Source organism: Notamacropus eugenii, chromosome 1, assembly GCF_028372415.1.
Source record: "Notamacropus eugenii isolate mMacEug1 chromosome 1, mMacEug1.pri_v2, whole genome shotgun sequence".
Taxonomy (NCBI): Eukaryota; Metazoa; Chordata; class Mammalia; order Diprotodontia; family Macropodidae; genus Notamacropus; species Notamacropus eugenii.
In genome coordinates, this window is record NC_092872.1 from 527,048,485 (window position 1) to 527,070,256 (window position 21,772).

Sequence of the window (21,772 nt, forward strand, 5' to 3'; positions counted from 1 at the left end):
CTAGGAGAGTGGATAAAATAGTAAACCAAATGGACTAAGGGGCTGATAACACCTTTACAAGATCAAGACAGCACAGCTAGCTAACTCCCATTGTAAAGTTTATATCTTGAAACCAAATGAGATATTACGTTTACTCCTACTGAAGTCAGTTTTACCAGATTTGGCACATAATAGTCAAGCCTGTCTGGGTATTTTTGAATCCTGATTCTGTGATCCAACATGTAAATTATCTTTCCCAGCTTCATGTCATTTTCAAATCTGATAAAGCAGATAATCTGTGGATGCCTTTATCAAGTCAATGTTTGGATCAGGAATTCCCCAAAAGCTAATGTTTTCTTAAACCAAATTAGGAAAGGATTAGTTCCACTATGTGTTACCTTGCTCTAACAGTATCAGAAGTATTGTGTTCATTTATGGGCCCTACATTTTTCAGAATGAAATAGGTAAAATGGAAAGAGTTCAGAGGAGGGCAGCCAGGATGATGGAGGTTGTTAAGTTTTATGCCATGTAAGGATCAGTTGAAGGAATAATGAGTTTAGCTTGGAGAAGAGAACACTTAAAGGAGAACATGACAATTCTGTTGAATTATTTGAATGACCAACATCTGGAAGAAAGGTGAGATTTATTCTGCTTGGTCCAAGAGGGTAGAGATAGGGTGAATGGGTGAAAGTTTAAAAGAGAGACATTTAGGCTTATTATAAACAAAAACTTCCTAACAATTAGAACTGTGTATTCCAAAGTGAAAGGGACTGCTTTAAGTGGTATTTGGTTTGCTTCCTTGGAGTTCTATAGACAATGACTTTATATCAGACAGGTTATAGAGATAATTCTTGTTTAGCTATGAATTAGATTTAGAGTATATAGCAGTCTTCCTCTGAGTAGAAAAAAATATATAATTTGATAGAATTTCCTTTTCTAGGTATCATTAAAATTAATCTCGTTTAATGAAATATTTTATATATATTTAAAGTATGTGATCTTAATTCTTTCCATTTCAAAAACTTGCTTATATTTTATAGGTTCACAGTTCTGTCTTTCTCTTTCAGATGTAGTCAGATTAGCCACTTTGAAATATGTATTATATCCCCTAATACAGCTCCTTGAGCATTGAAAGCACTTATGTTTCAAATTGAATTGGAGCTTGGATTATGGTGAATCTAAGAGCTATTCTGAGCATATTGTAAGATTTGGTCACAATTCAAATACCTGCCTTTGACTCAAAAGAAGCATTTGATTTCACAGAATCTCTTAATTGGAGAGGACCTCAGAGATCACCTAGTCCATCCACACCCCTCATTTTATAAAAGAAAAAATCAGCTCAGCAACGTTAAATAGCTTGTTCAGGATCATAAGAGGAAGTGGCCAAGCTGGAATTTCAACTGGAGTCTTCAGACTCTGATCGACACTCTTAGTACAAGGACAGTCCCATGTAGTTCTTTTCGTCTGTTTTGACAGATTCTCCTTTTCTTTCTTATCAGAATCATATTGTGATTGTCTTTAGAATTTCATTCTTGAACATATCATTCTTCTGATCCAGCTTCCCCTATAGAAACTTAGGTCATGGGATGCTATCCTTCCTTTTTGTAAGCTATGTGAAATGTTGTCTCCTAAAATCTGAAATAGATAATCTTACTTTACTTTAGCCAAAAACTAGTTGTGTCTTCAGGCCTGATCGCAACGCTGCACCTAAGACTGAAAAACATAATTTATCCAGCTTAGAGGAAGTAGATAGGGAGGATTCACTTTTATTAAGCTTTAATAGGTTGTAGGTAAACAATTCTTTTCCCAATAAACAGGTTTCAGATGGCCACCAAAAGAAGCTTCACAGAAGAATATATGCATTATAGGGATAGGATCTTTTGGAAAGAGAGGGTTATTTAGAAATGAGAGTCCTTTGGAGGATTAATGGGAACCATAGCCAGAAGGCTGACGTAGTCAGGAGAAAGATAGTTTACCAGGTACTTTAGATTCACATTTAGCTTCCTGATCCATTGTGGTAGTGTTCTCTTGGGTGAAGAATTTAGTCACAGATAGGCATGGAATTTTGTGTATATAATTTGCTAATTGTGTTTAATATGCAGAAAGTGGTTGGTGGGTGTTTACATGGACAGCATTTTTAGAAGATGTTTTCCCTAAATAGTTATTACTTTAAAGATAATTGAATTGTGGATCCTCTAACCCTCCTACACTGCAGCTGTTGTACTCCGCTGTAGTTGAGCTTTTTAAAGTTTTCATTTACATTGAATTAAGTATACTTCAGCTAAACCTTAAGTAGGTTGACTATTGGATTATAAGGTAGTTTTGTGTTGGAGGTACCGCATCCTTATCAGATAGCAAAAACATCTGTACCAGGATTCTGTTAATGAACAGATTCTAAGGAGATGACTTGGAGATATCCTAAACTCTTCCTACCTGCCTTCCCTCATGAGGGCCAAAGTACCTGGAGGTGCCAGCATTCATAATGCTAATACAGTTTCATATTATGCTGCATTCCACAGCTCAAGTGTTTATTAATTTGATGTTTGGTGGTGGCCTAAATTCAACAGGAAGGATCCTGGGGCCCTACCAAGAAAAAAAGGTGTGTGAGAGAGAAGGGGCTGGGATTTAACCTCTTCCAAAGGTTGTTGACTCTTGTATCATGTTAATTAATTGGCTGGCCAAAGTTTGTTAATCTCACTTGGTAGCACTAAACTATACTAATTTTAACTCAAACAGATATGTCCCCAGATTCAACAAATAAATGAAACAAACTTTTATTAAACATCTTTTATATAGGCACTACATTCTTCTTGCAGATATTTAGTTTGTTGTACTATTTGGTACATAGGTGACCTTTAAAAAACTATATGTACCAAAGCCATATTGTGTTTTAAAGTTGTAGAGTAAGTTAAAAATTGGAATATTGTTTACTTTCTTTTTATTGGTTTGTAATGAATGTATCATTAATGTTATATCTTGTTCATTTACATGGTTTATGATTCTGTGTTGTGTATATATAAGATTTGACCAACCCAAATTCTGTCCTCCCCCCCAAAAAACAAAACACTAAACCAACAAACTTTTTTTTATTTAAATTTTTTTTATTTATTTAACTTTTAACATTTATTTTCACAAAATTTTGGGTTCCAAATTTTCTCCCCATTTGTCCCCTCCCCCCACCCCAAAACACCGAGCATTCTAGTTGCCCCTATCACCAGTCTGCCCTGTCTTCTGTCATCCCTCCCTTCCCTTGTCCCCATCTTCTCTTTTGTCCTGTAGGGCCAGATAACTTTCTATACCCCTTTACCTGTATTTCTTATTTCCTAGTAGCAAGAACAGTACTCAACAGTTGTTCCTAAAATTTTGAGTTCCAACTTCTCTTCCTCCCTCCCTCCCCACCCCTTTCCTTTGGAAGGCAAGCAATTCAATATAGGCCATATCTGTGTAGTTTTGCAAATGACTTCCATAATAGTCGTGTTGTGTAAGACTAACTCTATTTCCCTCCATCCTGTCCTGCCCCCCCATTGCTTCTATTCTCTCTTTTGATCCTGTCTCTCCCCATGAGTGTTGACCTCAAATTGCTCCCTCTTCCCCATGCCCTCCCTTCCATCATCCCCCCCACCCTGCTTATCCCCTTATCCCCCACTTTCCTGTATTGTAAGATAGGTTTTCATACCAAAATAAGTGTGCATTTTATTCCTTCCTTTAGTGGAATGTGATGAGAGTAAACTTCATATTTTTCTCCCACCTCCCCTCTTTTTCCTTCCACTAAAATGTCTTTTACCTGCCTCTTTTATGAGAGATAATTTGCCCCATTCCATTTCTCCCTTTCTTCTCCCAGTATATTTCTCTCTCACCCCTTAATTTCATTTTTTTAAGATATGATCCCATCCTATTCCATTCACTCTGTGCTGTGTGTGTGTGTGTATGTAATCCCGCCAACTACCCAGATACTGAAAAGTTTCAAGAGTTACAAATATTTTCTTTCCATGTAGGAATGTAAACAGTTCAACTTCAGTAAGTCCCTTATGACTTCTCTTTGCTGTTTACCTTTGCATGCTTCTCTTCATTCTTGTGTTTGAAAGTCAAATTTTCTTTTCAGCTCTGGTCTTTTCATCAAGAATGCTTGAAAGTCCCCAATTTCATTGAAAGACCATTTTTTTCCCCTGAAGTATTATACTCAGTTTTGTTGGGTAAGTGATTCTTGGTTTTAGTCCTAGTTCCTTTGACTTCTGGAATATCCTATTCCATGCCCTTCAATCCCTTAATGTAGAAGCTGCTAGATCTTGTATTATCCTGATTGTATTTCTACAGTACTTGAATTGTTTCTTTCTAGCTGCTTGCAATATTTTCTCCTTGACCAGGGAACTCTGGAATTTGGCCACAATATTCCTAGGAGTTTCTCTTTTTGGATCTCTTTCAGGCGGTGATCTGTGGATTCCTTGAATACTTATTTTGCCCTCTGGTTCTAGAATCTCAGGGCAGTTTTCCTTGATAATTTCATGAAAGATGATGTCTAGGCTTTTTTTTTGATCATGGCTTTCAGGTAGTCCCATAATTTTTAAATTGTCTCTCCTGGATCTATTTTCCAGGTCAGTTGTTTTTCCAATGAGATATTTCACATGATCTTCCATTTTTTCATTCTTTTGGTTTTGTTTTGTGATTTCTTGGTTTCTCATAAAGTCATTAGCCTCCATCTGTTCCATTCTAATTTTGAAAGAACTATTTTCTTCAGTGAGCTTTTGAACCTCCTTTTCCATTTGGTTAATTGTGCTTTTTAAAGCATTCTTCCCCTCATTGGCTTTTTGAACCTCTTTTGCCAATTGAGTTAGCCTATTTTTCAGTGTGTTATTTTCTTCAGCATTTTTTTGGGTCTCCTTTAGCAAGGTGTTGACCTGCTTCTCATACTTTTCTTTCATCTCTCTCATTTCTCTTCCCAGTTTTTCCTCCATCTCTCTAACTTGCTTTTCAAAATCCTTTTTGAGCTCTTCCATGGCCTGAGCCCATTGGGTGGGCTGGGATACAGAAGCCTTGATTTCTGCGTCTTTCCCTGATGGTAAGCATTGTTCTTCCTCATCAGAAAGGAAGGGAGGAAATATCTGTTCACCGAGAAAGTAACCTTCTATAGTCTTATTTTTTTTCCCTTTTGTGGGCATTTTCCCAGCTAGTGACTTGACTTCTGAGTGACATCTCCACACCCACTTTGCCTCCAGATCCTCCCAGCCAGAGCTTGGACTCTGAGATTCAAATGCTGCTTCCCAGCCTTAGGGCTTCGGTGGGGGCTGGGCTGCTATTCAGTATGAGATTAAGTTCAGGTGCTCGCAGGGGGCTCAGTTCCCTCAGGGAGCTTATGTGGAGACCTTCAACTGTGGATCCAAGCTCCTACCTGCTTTGGGAGCCCTTGTCCCCTGCTGCCTCTGCTGCTGTGTCCCGAGGGGGTCCGAACCACGGGGACACTCCACTCCCCTCTTGGCCGCCCAAAAAGACTCTCTCACCAACCCCCATCACCTGTGGGTGGAGGGACCTGTGTGGCCGCTTGAGATTCTGTCCCTGAAACCTGCTTGGATCTGCTCCTCTCGATGCTGCACGGCCAAGGCAGGGCTGGGCTCCGCTCCGGGTCGGTGCCTGATGGACCCTTCGGGTCAGTTTTTCAGGGCTCTCTGGAACAGAAATCTCCTCCACTCCATTGTTCTGTGGCTTCTGCTGCTCCAGAATTTGTTGGGAGTTCTTCTTTACAGATATTTTATAGGCTGTGGGTTTGGAGCTAGCATATGTGTGTCTTTCTACTTTGCTGTCTTGGCTCCTCCCCACCAACAAACTTTTTAAAGGAGTGATATAATCTGGTTACATTACCCAGAGCCTACCAACTTCTTAAAGTGATGGTAAGATCAGGTTCTAAATCAAGAAGTGTCATTAACCTTTATGGTTATGGTCTTTTTGGTATCAATTATTCTGTTCTCCATTTTCGTATGAAGTCTGATTATAATTGCTTTATACTGTTAGGTAAAGGGGGAAATGATAACCTCATTAGTTCTCCCATTTTGGTGCTAATTAATTTTGATCTTGGTTTACCTCTTAGTACCTATCACTATTCTCACCTTTGGGTGATATTATATGCTTGCTACCTCTGCTGCTTACTACCTTTTAATTCCTGCAAGTCACTTGTCTTACCTGGACCTTCCTCATTTCTAAAATGGAGGTTGACTTGACAACTACTGAAGTCCCAGTTAAAGATTTGTGATCCTGTGATCTTGCCTAAGATCTAAAATATTCTAAAGTGCTGAGAGTGGTGATTTCTGCATTGCTACTTACATATTAGCTTATGATGGTCAGTTTATCTATATTGTGTAAAATTCTCTTTAATGTATTAGTATTTAAATGCATAATATATTAAATGTGGGTGTTTATTCCCAGGGATACAGCCGGACAGGAGCGATTTCACACTATCACCACTTCCTACTACAGAGGAGCTATGGGAATCATGTTAGTGTATGACATCACCAATGGTAAAAGTTTTGAAAACATCAGCAAATGGCTTAGAAACATAGATGAGGTAAGACTAAAACAGGAGTATTTGGTTCCTTCATGAATTCAGGTTTTTGTTTAGGAAAAATTTTAATCAAGCTGATATTTTCTAGGACTTATGTGGTATTGTGCAGTTATGTTATGAGAGTATTCCATCTTTTTAAAAGCTAATTAAATCATTGAAGTTTTTTAGAACATGTTGATAAATCATTAGAACCATGCTTGGACACCAAGTAAATTTGTCTTAATCATCATTAAAGGGAAGCTTAGTTACTTCTTAGTTCCATACCCTTTTATATGGCATTCATATTTAAGGTGGCCCTTTTGTTGAGGTCAGGGAACCATAATGTTAAGGTTTGGGACCCCAAAATACCGATACCCTGGGTGCTACCTGAATGAATTCGACCCAAGCCTTCTTTCAGCTGAAGTAAAACAAAGTTTATTAAAGATTTGCCATATTGGGTTGACTCTTAAGAAGCCTCTCACCATTTGTGTCACTTGTATTAGCAAGCAGACCAGATTGAATCCGAGTGCCTTCCTGAAGGTGAGAAGTATCGTATATACAGAAAGACTGTGGAGGGATCTGGGTATGGTTTAGTAGTCTGGGGTGAGGGGAGGCAGAGTTTATGGAGGGTCTTGAGGACGAGTCCAAGGAAGATCTTAATGGGACTGGGGTGACTGATCAATGCTTGAGGTATCAAGACTATGAAGGGTTAGGATGGGAAGCAGGCGGGGACAATCCTGAGGCAACAAACAATGGAGAGCCAGGCTAGTTAAGGGTAACAGATTTGGGTATGAAAAGCCAGATTAAGTGGGGAGATTCGAAGAGGTTCCCAGAGTCTATACCCTATCACTTTGATAAAGATGCTGAAGGGTTATATTATAAAGCTCCATTGTATGTTTTACCAGATTGAAGTACAGCATCAAGGAAAGTGACATGTTACTACCTTATTGATTTGAAATACCAGCCTTACCTGTTAGTTAATACTTCTTGTCTACTACTCCCTACTGTTTGTGACAGGTGAAAGATGAAATAACTGAAGAAACACAAAGGTTCACTCTTCTGGGTTTATCTGTTTATTAAGTGATACATGCCAATTGCCTAACCAGTCAGGACCAGGCCTCTTCCTTTACTTAGAGCTGGAACCCAAGGAGAAACAGACTTTTATACATTAAAAACAGTTAATCAAATAAGACCAATTAATTAAACAGAAACAACACAACATTAGGTAATCTGATTTCTAATTGAATGAAAGATTAGGAACTTTTCAAGTTGAGAGGGGGAGAGTGAACAAGGGAAATTCCCTGAAATCAGAAAAGGAGGTGTCCCATCTCCCCTAAATGTCTGTAAATAGTCAAAGAAACATGGAAACAATAACTGATCAAGTATGGGACCAGTTTTCAAATAAGAGCTGTGGATTGCTTGAGATGTACAATTGTGAGAAAACTTCTTGTTGCCGATCTTTGGATCTGATTAGGTTTCTGGTCAGCATAAGCTAAGTCCTTGGTTAGGTGTCTCTAAATAGCAGATAGAAATAGTCCAGTTTCTCAACCATTCAGAACCAATACAATAAGGTTTTCTCCCAGTTTCCACAATTGCATATACTTTTCTCATAAGACAGAGTTTGGACTAGCCCCATAATTCAACACAAAGGGTTAGGGTTAGAAGTGAGGCTTAGAATTGAGGCTTAGAATCAAGGCATTTAGGGTTAGGGAGCTCCAGAACTCAGTCAGAAGATGGAGTCAGTGTGATTCACTCAATTCTCGCAATTAACCACTTGCTGCCCTAATCCCCTCAATTCCTTCATAGTAATTATGAATAATTGTATTATAACTCTGACAGTCTTGTCATTTCGTCTCTTCCTCTGCCATGCAACTCCAAGCACTTCTTTGTCCTCACTGTGATCTCCAGTCCTGTAACCCCTCAGTTCTTCCTCAGGCTGTCATCACTGTATTTACTATACTCTCTTTCTTTTCCCACTTTGATCTCTTGATGGACCAGTTCAGCTCTACACTGTTAGTCGTCATTTGAGTTTCTCGCTCCTTTTTTGTATTGCTGAACTTGCCCTGCAAAACCTCACACTTGGATTGCTCCAGCCTTCCAGTGCCTTTGCTTCTACACATGTGCTACTGAAAAAAGCTAGAGAAAAATCATGAAACCATATTGATCAGGTCCACTGCAAATGCAGTGATCACCTCTGTACATATTTTATGCTTGATGATTCTTAAAGTACTTATCCATCCCTAACTTTTCTGCTGACCTAGATCTAATCTGAGATCTCCAACTGGAGGTAGACCTCTTGAACTAGATGTTATAATTGAACATAATTACATTACATGTCCCAAAGACATCTTAAACTTAACAGGTCCAAAGTTGACCTCATTATCTTTTCCCTCAAATCCTTTTCTCTTCTTAACTTCTTTATTAGTGTTTGAGAGTACTGTCATCTTCCCAGTCATTCAAGCTCACAACCTAGATGTCATCCTCAACTCCTTACTTTCTCTCACTCCCCATATCTAATCTCTTGCCTAAGACCCTGTCGGTTTGTAACCTTTCTCAAATATGTCCTCTTATCTCCTTTGACATTGCGCTGCATCCTGGTGCAGGCCCTCGTTACCGCACACCGAGACTATTGCAGTAGTCTGCTGATCGTTCTGCCTGACAGAAGTCTCTCCACAGGCATCCTCCTAAAGCATATATCTGACCTTATCAACCTCCTCTACTCAGTTAACCCGATGGCTTCCTTTTACCTCTAGGATAAAAATATGAAGTGTTCTGTGTGACACTCAAAGCCTTCCATAACCTACCTCCCTCTCCTGTCTTCTTACACTCCCCACAAGTATTTTTCCATCCCGTGACACTGACCTCCTTGCTGTTTATTGAATAAAATACGCCTCTGATTTGGGGTGTTTTCGCTGGCTGTCACCCACACCACAGTTCTCTCCCTCATCTCTGTCCCCTGGTTTCCTTCAAGTACTAGCTAAAGTTCTACCTTCTATAGAAAGTTTTTCATCAACCCCTTTAATTCTTCTGCCTCCCCTCTCTTGATCACCCTGTATGTGTCGTGTATGTACTTGAGTTTTTTAGGTGTTGGTGCCGTCTGTTAGCAGACTTTCTTCCTTTAGCGTCTCCTTCGTTAGACTGAGCTCCTTGAGAGCAGGGACTGTTTTTTGTGCTTTTTTTGTGTCTACAGTTCTTAGCACATAGTAGGCACTTAATAAATAATTATTGACTCTGCAGCTTTGCACATGTTTTATAGTATTGTCTCTAAAAACATTCTTATTGAATGAAGTCTATAGCACAAAAAGGATGAGCTTGAGTCAGTTCAGTGTTAAAGCTTTAGTGAAGTCACTTATCTTTATGAGGTGAGAATATACCCATTTTCTCAAAGTGCTTAGAAAATTTAGAAGTCAAATAATCTACTAATTAAACAGATATAACAGTAATAACTGTTGGGCATAAAATGTTTTATGAAATATTCTCTGTGTTAAAGCCACGAATTCATTGTGTTCTAATTTAATTTCTATGTAGGCCAGGAGCATCAAGCCACAGATTTGTCATCATCATCTTTGTTACCATCTCAGGTTTAATTAGTGACACAAATTTCAGGCTGAGAAATTGAAGACAGTGTGAGCAGACTAAAGTGAGTTGGGGCTAGTGTTTCAGAGGTATTAGCCTCTGAGAGTTGAGAGAACCCAAGTATATTGTGTTTTGAAAAAAAGAATACCTCTTTTTCAATGCTCTTAATCTTCTTGAAGATGTTAGTTTTTGCAGTTTAATTTACTCAGCACAGAGTACATGGAACTTTTTGACTCTTTGTATTCTTTGCTAGGTTTGACTCTCTTAACTTGTGTTTTATAAACAGATATCAGACACGTAGAAAATAGCTTATTTAATGGCCTTTACACTTAATTTTGCTAAGGTCAACCAAACTTCTGCCAATGTGTATTGCAAACACTTAAAAACTCCAGCCTTAAAACACTTAAAAACTCTAGCTTATGAGAGTTTGGACCCTGTCATTTTTTTAGTTAATTGGTAACTCTAAAAATAAAAGGAAAGTGGAAGTCTGAGCCGTCAGCATTCCCATTTTTACATTAGGTATTTTACATAGGTATAAGAGACAAGCATGAGATTATGTAATTTTGGTTCCTTCCCTGTGATCATGACATTTATGTCACAGGTGCTTTCCAAAATTTCTTTTAAAAAATAATTTGTTATATAGAATGCTTAAGAGCACAAATAACGGTTTAACATTCACCTTGAAAAACAATTGCCTTTGTTTTAATTTTACTGATTGGAAGAATTAAGTCAAAACAAGTCATACCAGGGTTTTAAGAACAGGCCTTGCAATGGTCTCTGTCTGTTCTATGAAGATTAGGATAGTTGTATTTCCGAGAGACTCATCAAGAGAAGATTAGCCCACTCTGTGGTGATTTGGTAGAGAGAATCTCAACAGCAACTCCTGAAGACCACCTACTGAAGTATGAAGAGGGCTATTCCTAGTGGAGGGAAGTGTATATACCAGTGAAGTCATGGATTTCTGAAGTATAAACATATACTATTTTGAATTCCATATTAATGGAGTTAATCTTTCCATAATTACACACATTTTAAAGCTGAATTTGAAGACTCAGGTTAATTAATCAAATTTGTTTTTTTTTTTTAGATGCCATTGGGCAAATAAATTATCACTAAGAAAATTCTGTTGGCACCAGTAGCCTATGGTTACTTTGATTCTTTTTTTCTTATTCATCCACTGGTTATACGTTCAGTTATATTCTTCCTTCTAACATCCTTTTACATTCTCCCATCCACTGTCACCTACATACTTTTATAAGTCTGTGTATGCCTGTATCCCTAGGTACTTATCCTTGGGGAAATGGGAGCAATGTCCCAGGGGACGGATCAATGATCATTTAGCAATAGTGGAAGACCGGAGTCTCAAGGAGTACCTTGGAATCACAGTTCCATTGCCTCTGCTTGTAAACTTACTTAGTCACCCTTAATAGGAAATTTAAAATTTTGACTATCTCAACAACCCTACATCCCCTTGCAGTGGCTTAGAAGCCCCAGGACATATGCAAAAGGCCCCATAAAACATAGAAGTTTAGGTCATGTTACAAGGATATCCAGATATAGTTACTGTGTCTTTGTGCTCTAAATCTCAGAATAAAGTTGTATCACTGGAAACCCACTGGTGCCAGGCCTGTGGTACTTACTTACATTAAGGAGAGGGGGTGATAGCTGGATATTGGAATGTGATGCTTAGGATTCTTAAATTGTAAATAATTTAAAACCAAGCTGAGAAAAACTTAAGGTTTTTATATGAGAATAAATAGGTCATGGATATGGAAAATAAATTAGCACAATTGGCTTTTTATATATTTTGCTAGTACCAGTAGGCAGGGTTCATGCTCCAAGGACAAGGTTAGGACATCCTCATAACTACCATACTGGCCATTTGGAGAATGCCTTAATCAATGAGATAAAAAGAAGCTCTGTGTTATTCAGTAGACACATTACAAAGCACCACTGTCTTGATGTGGAATTTAAACAAGAATCATAATTTATTTCCTCACAGTGTCACAACACATTTTATCTAGCTGAGTACCTTGTAAATAGTACCACGCACTTGTGATACTGACTTGTGATACTGAGTTGTACTGCTGGGAAGAAAATACAGTAATGGCTGCAGCTTTCTGATAAAACTTGAATAATGCTGGGCTATCAGTTTTACAGAGCAAAATATGAAAGAAATATAGTACTTCCAACTATTGTAATATAGTTAACTGTTTTACTTGCCTTGATTAATTTTCCCCTAAAAATGAGACTTTAGCAATTCAGCTAGTTGTTTTTCCTCCCAACAGCCAAAGACTTAACACTTACAACTCAACAACCAATGTAATTCTTTTACTTTTTTGCACCTCTCTCACCACTTGAATTTGCTTTGTTTCATTTGGATGTCTTCAGCTACACACAACAATAAATCCTTTATACTTTACAATGCTACCTGTGAAAAGGAGATAACACATTGAGTTAAGGACTGAAGTAGCTATCTTTATTTAATAGTGAAGGCTCATCTCTGTCTGTGGGAATATAGTTGTTAAGCAACTTCTAAATATTCCCCAACCATGAGTATTACTGGCTTGTCTCTGTGTTCCTCGTGGTGTTACATCCACAGTATTAGTTCACCTTGTGGTTAGCTGTAGCATGTTAGAAATTGATTGGCATATTCCATTTAGTGATGTTAACGAGGAATAAGGCTATAGTATGGAACTCTCAAATTCCGTAAGAAAAGAGAAGGCATTTTTCCTTAATGTAAATGTGGCTTAATTATTTAATCCCTTAACATTAGAATTCTGTTAAGTAAAGGATACTTGTACTTGCCTGTAACAAGAGGCCCCCCTCCCTACCTTTTTCACATTTACCAATGTTTTGTCATGATAGAATGCATTTCTGCCAAAATTGTGAATACCTCTTTGTAGCCTTCATTTCAGACTGATCTACCTTATTTTCTTCCCTTTTTTCTATTTAATGATTGAAAATGTTTCCAAGGATAGGTTGATTGAAGCCGCATTGATTTGAAGTAATCCCTGAAGCATTCAAATTCTGACTCTTATAAGGATAGGCATAATTCAGTTAGGAAAGTGAAAAATGTTGTACTACAAATTCTGGTTATAAGGGTTGGTGTTTTATTACTTGCATGACTGTGGACAAGTTGTTTGAATTCCGAGCATCATATTCTGAGCATCTTTAAAATGGAAACAATGTTTGCATTATCTACCACATGGGAGGGAGAATATTGTGAGAAAAGCACTTTGTAAAGAAAAACACAAAAAGAAAGCAAGCTATGTATAAAGGAGAGTTGCAGTTTCATATACAATTATCTTTTTGTGTCTTATTTATATACAGAAATGTTCTTTTTTTGGTGTAATATGTAGAATAAGAAAGTTAACACTCCCTAAATGTGCATTTTGATGTTTCCGTATGGGGATTTTGCTTTTGTCCAAAACACTAGATTTGGAGTCAAAGGACTGCCTTTACCAACTTTCTGTCTCTGTTGACAAGCAAGTAAGTCATTTAAATCACTCTGGACTTCAGTTTTCTAATCTCCAAAATTAAAAGTTTGAGACTAAGACGGTCTTCAAGATGGCAGCTGAATTTAGCCCTCGTTTGTGCACTGTGGCATATTTTGGTAGTAATATCTAAAAAGTAATAGAGGTTCATATTTAAAGTATCATAGATCTAGACCTAAAAGAAGGGATGAATAATAGCTTTCCAAATTAACGTTCACCTAGTCTGACCCCCTCATGTACAGATGTGAAAATTGAGGTCCAGGGGGAGTTTAAGGGACTTGACCCATGGAATTCAGATAGTTTCAGATTTTGGCTGTCATTTATCGTCTTCTGGCTTCAAATTCAGCATTCTACTGTATCACGATTTATGTATCATACTTTAGATTGACAAAGTACTTTGCATATATTTTCTCACTTTATTCTTATAACAGCCCTGTGAGATAGATAGTACAGATATTTTCTCCATAGATAGGGAAACCAGAGGCTCAACTGTATGTTTTCTGATAACCAAGTTCAGTGTTTTTCCACTTTATCAATCAATAAATCAATCAGTAAACATTTATTAAGTGCCTGCTATGTTTGTCAAGGATATCCTTGTAGTTTTGGGGGGTTGTTTTAGTGTGTGTATGTTTTTGGATGACAGGAATTTGTGGCAACTTAAATTATAGCTTTAGAGCTTGTATTATTTAAGTGCAATAGTTGCAGATTCAAAGAAGATGACATGCACTCACCTAGCAAAAGAGGTCATCCTATGTGACCTCAAATCATCATTTAACTTGTTTCTTCATCCGTGTTGGGCACCTATTTCAGGTTTGTTGTGAGACTCAATGAAGTAAGTGCTATATAAGTTAAATATTAATATGTTAACACACATTAAATTGAAGCTGTTATAATTATTTTGAAAAAGATTAACGCTTGTGTCAAAACTTGGAAAATATATTTTAGAAAAGTAAAATTTTGTTCCGCTGTAGCATGCCAATGAAGATGTGGAAAGGATGCTGCTAGGAAACAAGTGTGACATGGAGGATAAGAGAGTTGTACCTAAATCAAAAGGAGAACAGGTAACAAGTCCTGAATGAAATTAATGTTATCTCATTTTTCTTTCAGCGTTTTGGGGAAAAACTATATCACATACTGCAAAGGTAGACTCATTTAATGCAGATAGTCAAGAGAAGTTCTTCACGTCAGCCACATAACTAAATGAAACATGTTTATTCAGCCCACCGACAGCGTCCCACATCTTGTCTAGTCAGAGGGCAGGACTGAGGTGGTTTCCTTCCTGTTGTTGTTCCACCACCACCCTTTTTTAGTATCATGTAGCTCCGAAGGGCTCAGATCAGCGAGATCAGATTTCTTAGAGTGGCAGTTGGCCAGTCTCCAAGTAGACCTCAGTCTTGACCTACAGGTCTTTGTACTAATTCCATTTTAAATGTATATTTACAGGTGATCTCTAGGCCAGTGGGAAGGGTGTGTTTCTTCCTCTCCATTCTCTTGTCAGCCTGACGGATTCATAAATAACTGTATTATAATAGTATAAGGTAATGAGACACACAGAAAGGAGGACACTGGAGTGTAGGAGCCAACTGCACAGAAGATGTTTGGTTATATACAGGGTAGATGCTGATTTCAGAATATTAAGAACAGGATTACAGAGGCTGTTGATGCAGGACTAGATGCAGGAGAATGAACAAATATGCCATCAGTCACTTAGATCAGAAACTCACTGGTCGCTGCTCAGTCAGTCATGGTTGCCGGTACCTGGCCTAAGTACTTTCCTTGACTCTCAGTTCTTCTGTTTTCCCAATATATCTTCCAGACTTTAAGAAATACAATATCACACCCCCACCCCGACCCCTCACCCCCACTATCTTACATGGAGAAGATATAACTGGCACAGTGTTGGAAAATGTTCTTTCATTTGTTATTATAGTCGTGGTAATAGTTGATGCCAAGCCATTCACATATACATATGACCATACTTTGAGACCACTCATCCCACCAAATATTTTGGTTTGTGGCATAGGGCAGCAATTATTAATGCAAAGTTAACTGGGATTTAAGATGATCACCTTTGCCCTGCTTTATAACATAAGTTAGAAAGTAGAAAAAATGCAAACCACTTCAAAATAGCCATTCCTCATTCAATGTCCAGCTCATATATGAAAAAAACATTGTGGGCCAATTTGTAAGTCATTATATAAAATGGTCACTTAATATTTATTTGTTGAATGAAGGAATATTTAATGCTCATTAAATTTTAGTTTCAAACTCTTATTCTACATTAAAGAGCATATTCCACTTTGGATCTATATTGTTGGAATCCAATACTAAATAGAACTTAAAGATTCATAGAATGTAAAAGGGTCAGAAGCATTTAATAATTGTGTGCTCACTAAAACTAGTGACTTGAGAAACTGGGCAATTAGTCAGCCAGCATTTATTAAGCCCCTGCTGTGCATCAGACACTTGTGCAAACAAGTAGGCACTTTAATTTTTTTTCACATACTCTATCTAATCATGGCTAGGAACAGTAAAACCAAAAAAAAAAAAGAAAGAAAAACGTCTCTCTGCTACTCTCTTAAGTTCACTTCTCGGTAGAGCAGAAATATAGTTATATCTTTCTTTCCTTGGCCTTTTTATAATGTTATTCTAAAATTTCCCCTTGGGACAACCCTAAATATTATCCACCTTTATATAATTGCTTATTGTAGACCTGTCAGTGGAGAAGTTATGTGCTAGATTGTTCTTTCTATGATCATTTTGCTTTTTTTCTATTTTAGATTGCAAGGGAGCATGGTATTAGATTTTTTGAGACTAGTGCAAAAGCAAATATAAACATTGAGAAGGCATTCCTCACATTAGCAGAAGACATACTTCGAAAGGTAAGTTTTTGGGGGGTTTGGTTTTTTTTAAAAGTTATTCTAAATAATACCTGAAGTAACTCATTTGAATGTTTGACTCCTTTAAAAGCATTGTTATTTAAAATATATCCACTAAACTGATTGTTGTGAGGTTTACCTTTACTATATTGAGACTGACCCAATTATAAAGTGAAAAGTGGTTTTGGTGATTTATGCATAGTGGGGTGGGGTGGGTATGGAATTGGTATCATAATCAGTATTAGAGCTGGAAGTAACCTAGTTCAAACTCACATCTTATAAAGAAACTGAGGCCCATAGAGTGACTTACTGGAAATCTTTCCCAGGCCCTTTTCCATGCTCTCCTTTCCACTTTCTCCCTTCTTTTGCTCCCCTCTCCATGTCATTGCATACTTCATTTATCTCTCTACATATATGCCACTTGTTGCTTTAGCTGTATTTCCATTTAGAGGAGGGCAGGAAGGAACTGGCCTTTCATTATGAGGTGAGAGAAGAGTGACACCTCTCGGTACCACTATCCATTCTACACCCTGGTGTCAGTCTTCCTAAAGTAGAAGTCTCTAACTTTGTCCCTCCTCTGCTCAGTGACCTTCAGCAGATGCCTCTACAGACACCTCACATCGGTGTTTAAAGCCCTTTACAGTCTAGTCTTAGCCTTCCAGGCTTATAACAATTCATCCCTTTCAAACAGCCTGTTCTTAAATCCCAGACTCACCTTGCTGCTCCCAGAACTCAGCATTCCATGCCTTTGCATAAGCTGTTTTCCATACTTCAACTGTTCTCCCAGCTCACCTCCATCTTTCAGAATCTCTAGGTTACTTCAAGCCTGGCCTTGGCACTGGTCACCTCCCAAAAGAAACCTGTTGTGACTCCTGCCTCTCTCCATCATTAGTCTTTTTTCCTTCCTCATATTCACATGGATGTACTTATCTGTGTACCGTGTACAGGTCATAGATCCCCTCTCCTTAGGATAATGTGAACCCCTCAAGAGGAGAGTCTTTGTTGGTTATTTAATGAAACTTTTTAAAAAAATAAAATCCATCATGTGTTTGAGAATATTTTATACAGTTGACCCTGATTCCTATGTAGCAGCAGCTGCTTAGTGTCATTAGTGTTGTCATTGCCTGCCTGCTGTCAACCATTGACAGAGGAGCCTACTTTGTCTTGGGATCTTAGAGGAGTGGGGTACTAGAATGGTTGCAATGAAATCAGGGTAAATGTCTAATTAGATACCTTTAAAAGTCATGATTCATTTTAAAACTTTTATTCCTGTCAAGATGCACTTTTCCTTTTAGAAAACAAGTTCTGAGGAACTCTGTAAGAGAAAGCAAGTAAAAGAAAAGGCAGGCTACAAGGATTAAGAATTTCCAACTTTAAAATATCCATACATAGAACAACTGATTTATTTATTTTTTTTTTTAGGGATAGTTTCTCCTTAGTGATAGGAAGAAGGTATTTCTTATATCCATTATAGGTGGAGAAATGACATTAGGCTGGTTATTTCAAGGAGGAAGTAAAAAATTAATTGTAGCGACTTTAGACTTTAAGATTTTTCCATTTTGTTTGGGGACCCAAAACCCCCAGTGACTATGTTGTTTATAGCACTCTAAATGCACATTCATGTAGAAACAGTTGATTTATAACCTTTTGGGATATAACCCATTTAACCTGTTTTGAGGTTAAGGATTGTGTGATCATAGGCCACTACAGTGATGTGACTCCTGTCTCTTAAGGAGCTTATAATTGGAGATATAGCACAGCCTGCGACAGATATAGGAAAGGATACACAGGTAGTAAAAATATTGATCAGTACAAAAATCACATTTCTGTAACTAAAGTTCACAAAATTTTCCTCATGTAAGTCCTTGAACTTTTTAGGGTAGAAAATAACAATAGGTATTCAGAGGGCATGGCTAATTGCCATTCATTTTGTCTACTAATCAGTTCAGGCTTTCTTCATAGAGGGATTTCAAAGACTTTTGGTGGTCAGCTTACAGACCTTTCAGTCAAGTTGACTGATCACTAGGTTTTCATTTACTATTATATGTATATATCTAATTTAAACTGGTATCTTACTGAAAAAATTTACATTTTCAGAAATACTTCTGTTGACATTAATTTTGTTTCTTTTGGCATTTTTGGCATCAGTTAATTTCTTGTGTATGTTTATTCCAGACCCCTGTAAAAGAGCCCAACAGTGAAAATGTAGATATCAGCAGTGGAGGAGGAGTAACAGGCTGGAAGAGCAAATGTTGCTGAGCGTTCTCCTGTTTCATCAATTGCCATCCACCAACCGTTTTCTCTTCTTGCTGCAAAATAAACCACTCTGTCCGTTTTTAACCTAAACAAACATTTTTTTCCACATCTTAACAACTATCTGCCCTCTCTTTGTTCTTCATCTTATGACTGCTTGCTGACCATATAATTTTCTCCAAACAAAAGTGTATAGAAGAATCATGTCCGTGACTTCATTTTTAAATGTACTTGCTCAGCTCACCACTATGTTTTGGTTGTATTATAGTCCAGTTCTTATCAACATTAAAACCTATAGCAATCATTTCGATTCTATTCTGCAAATTGTCTAAGAATAAAAGTTAGAATTAACAATTTTATTTTGTACAACAGTGGAATTTCTGTTATGGATAATGTGCTTGAGTCCCTATAACCTGTAGACATGCATTTAGCAAAAGAAAAGAAAAAAAAACAGGAAAACATTCTCATTTCCGCCTTGAACGTTTAAATGGGGTTAATTTTGTCCTGTGCCTTACGTGGAAAGAAACTTTTTTTGGTTTTTGTTTCTTTTTTCCTTTTGTTCTGGTGGACGCATGTGCAGGAGACATATCCAAATGTAACCATTTTTAAATATGAAATGTTTGTGGTTTGCTTGGCTGTGATTGTCAGTGTAGTGAATTGAAGACAACAGACAATGCAGAAACGGTAACTTTCATTTGCTGAGTCTTCTTATAAAATGGCCTTGCAATTCAAAACTGCTCCTGATACCTTTATTTCTTCTTGTCCACTTACCCCATCCCACCTCATTGCCTGCATATTGCTTTATTTGTTTTTTTTTTTCCTTCATGGTATAAATTTTTTTTTAAATTAAAAAAAAGGAGAGGGGGGCAAACCAATGTTTGCTAAGTTTAACACAAAGCACTGATTTAACTTGCAAGATAAACTCTCAAATATACTTACTAACTACTTCCCACTAGCAAATGTCAGTTCACTGGTGTCTTTCCCTTATCTGCTCTCTCCCAACTCTCCTTATTTCCTCTCTCTCCCCTACCTTCCTTTCCCTAACCTCTTCCTCTCCTTGTTCCCCTCCTATGTATCCGTTGAGAACGGAAGAGTTATTTGCATGCACTAGTGTTTCAATGGAGGGTGATGTGGTTTGTCTTTCTAATTATGTGTATAGAGTATTCAGTTCCCCAATGTATCAGTTAGCCTAAATTTACACAGTCTCCATTTTGGCAACTCCTCTAGCAGGTTGGTAGCCCAGAAAAAGGTTTGTGAGCTTTTTTTTCATAGGGCAAGGGTCAAATTGAACACCACAAATTGCCAGTTGTATTAAGCTTTGGCCTCCCCAAAATATTTTTTCCAGTGTTAAGATTGTTTACCTTAAGATTCAAAAACTCAACTGTAATTAGTTTTATCTCTTTTAATTGTAAAATCTTCTGGAAAATTAAATTAACATGGATTGGAAAACTGACAGCCAAAAGTACTTCATGTAAATATAAGGTCACTGGCCATCTTTAGCCTGCTCCTATTTTTTCTTATGTTTCCAGTTGTTTTGCTGCTTTTGCTTATTAGAATAGCACAAGTTAAGTTCCTTTTGCTGCTGGCATCCTAAGATGATACCTTTGTTGAAATTATTGAATAGCATGATTCATTTCTAGCAGAGGCTGAGGTTAGGACAGCAGCTCCCATTGAAAATGAGTCTTGCCTTTTCGTGAACAGCATGTTAACGTCCTCTTGGCTCATGCAAACAAGGGAGGATTTCTGCCCTGAAAATCCATGGATTTTCCAAGTAGCACCCTAAAATGTACCTTTCTGAGCCTCATAGGTGGGTGACTGTGTCTTTTTTTCCTCTCAATTTAATCATACTTCCTACTAAAAGCAACCTTGCCAAATACTTTTTTTAAAAAATATTATAAAATACTGAAAGAGCAGTATAAAGCATTCTCCAAGCTCTAGGTTTGACCTGCTGTCAGCATAGTAATTTCATTTGAATTTTTTGTTTCCCTTTTCTCTGGCATGTAAACTTGTTTTATGGTTGTTTTTTTTTTTTGGTTTTTGTTTTGTGGGGAATGGGGGTAAGGGAGGTTGCTTTTTTTTTGCCATCTTCATTTGGTTAAACCTGCTTTCATTGGGTGACTTAAGGTGAGAAATAAAACACTGGGATTTTGGGTGATAGACTGACAGTTTCATTGTTTGCATAATTATAATCGGCATTGTAAATAGGCAGGATGTGGCTACCTTTTGTTAAATCTGCACTTTCTAAATATCAAAAAAGGGAAAATGGAGTATAAATCAATTTTGTATAATCTTTGTTTAAAACATAAGCTTTTATTTGCTTAATATTAGGGCTTAGCCCCTTTTCTGTAAGTCTATTGGGCTCCTGTGTAGATGCTGTTTTCATCAAACATCGACCCATTTGTTCATCCTCTGGTACAGCACTAGCTACAGATTCGGTTTCATATTCTACTTAACAATTTAAATAAACTGAAATATTTCTAGATGGTCTACTTCTGTTCATATAAAAACAAAAATTTGATTTTGAACTCTGGTTTGGCCTTCATTTATTTATAGAGAAGAACATAGTATATAGATTGCCTTAAGAAGTGGAAAGCCCTCAGTAAAAATAACAAATTACGTAATGAAAAAAGTTGAATGTAAAAGATTAGGTGATTTTCTGTTGGTTCTTACAAAGACAACTAGAACTAGAAACACCAAAGCTCTTGAATGATGTATCCAACCTCATAAAACTCAGCATCTCAGAAAGAACCTTGGACATCTAGTCAAACCTTTCTCTGTGGCAGTTCAAAGACGTCGTCCAAAAGACCTCTAGTGAAGCATTCCCTGTGTTGCAATAAGAAAAAGCACCAGGTTTAGAGTTGAAATCAAAATTCTGCTCCTTTGTGATCTTTGGAAAGTCAGAACCTTTTAGGGCTTATTTGGGTTATAAATTGGTGAAAAAATTGGCCAACTAATGCTAAAATCACCCCCAAATGAGCATTATACTCCACTTATAGTCTGACCCCAGTGTAAGGGGAGGTTCATAAGAAATTTTCTCTCCCTCCTCCTGTACTTGTGAC

The 21,772-nt window shown here is 37.4% G+C and overlaps 1 protein-coding gene across 1 annotated transcript in view; it reads left to right on the forward strand.

The window, feature by feature from the left end:
* Positions 1–21,238, forward strand: part of RAB10 (RAB10, member RAS oncogene family) — a 92,045-nt gene extending 70,807 nt beyond the window's left edge. Inside the window, exons 3-6 of the mRNA XM_072633927.1 lie at positions 6,394–6,532; positions 14,553–14,642; positions 16,362–16,463; positions 18,636–21,238. Of these exons, the coding sequence (XP_072490028.1) occupies positions 6,394–6,532; positions 14,553–14,642; positions 16,362–16,463; positions 18,636–18,719 (415 nt within the window). The 3' untranslated portion in view covers positions 18,720–21,238. The remainder of the gene's footprint in view (positions 1–6,393; positions 6,533–14,552; positions 14,643–16,361; positions 16,464–18,635) is intronic.
* Positions 21,239–21,772: the final 534 nt, after the last annotated feature.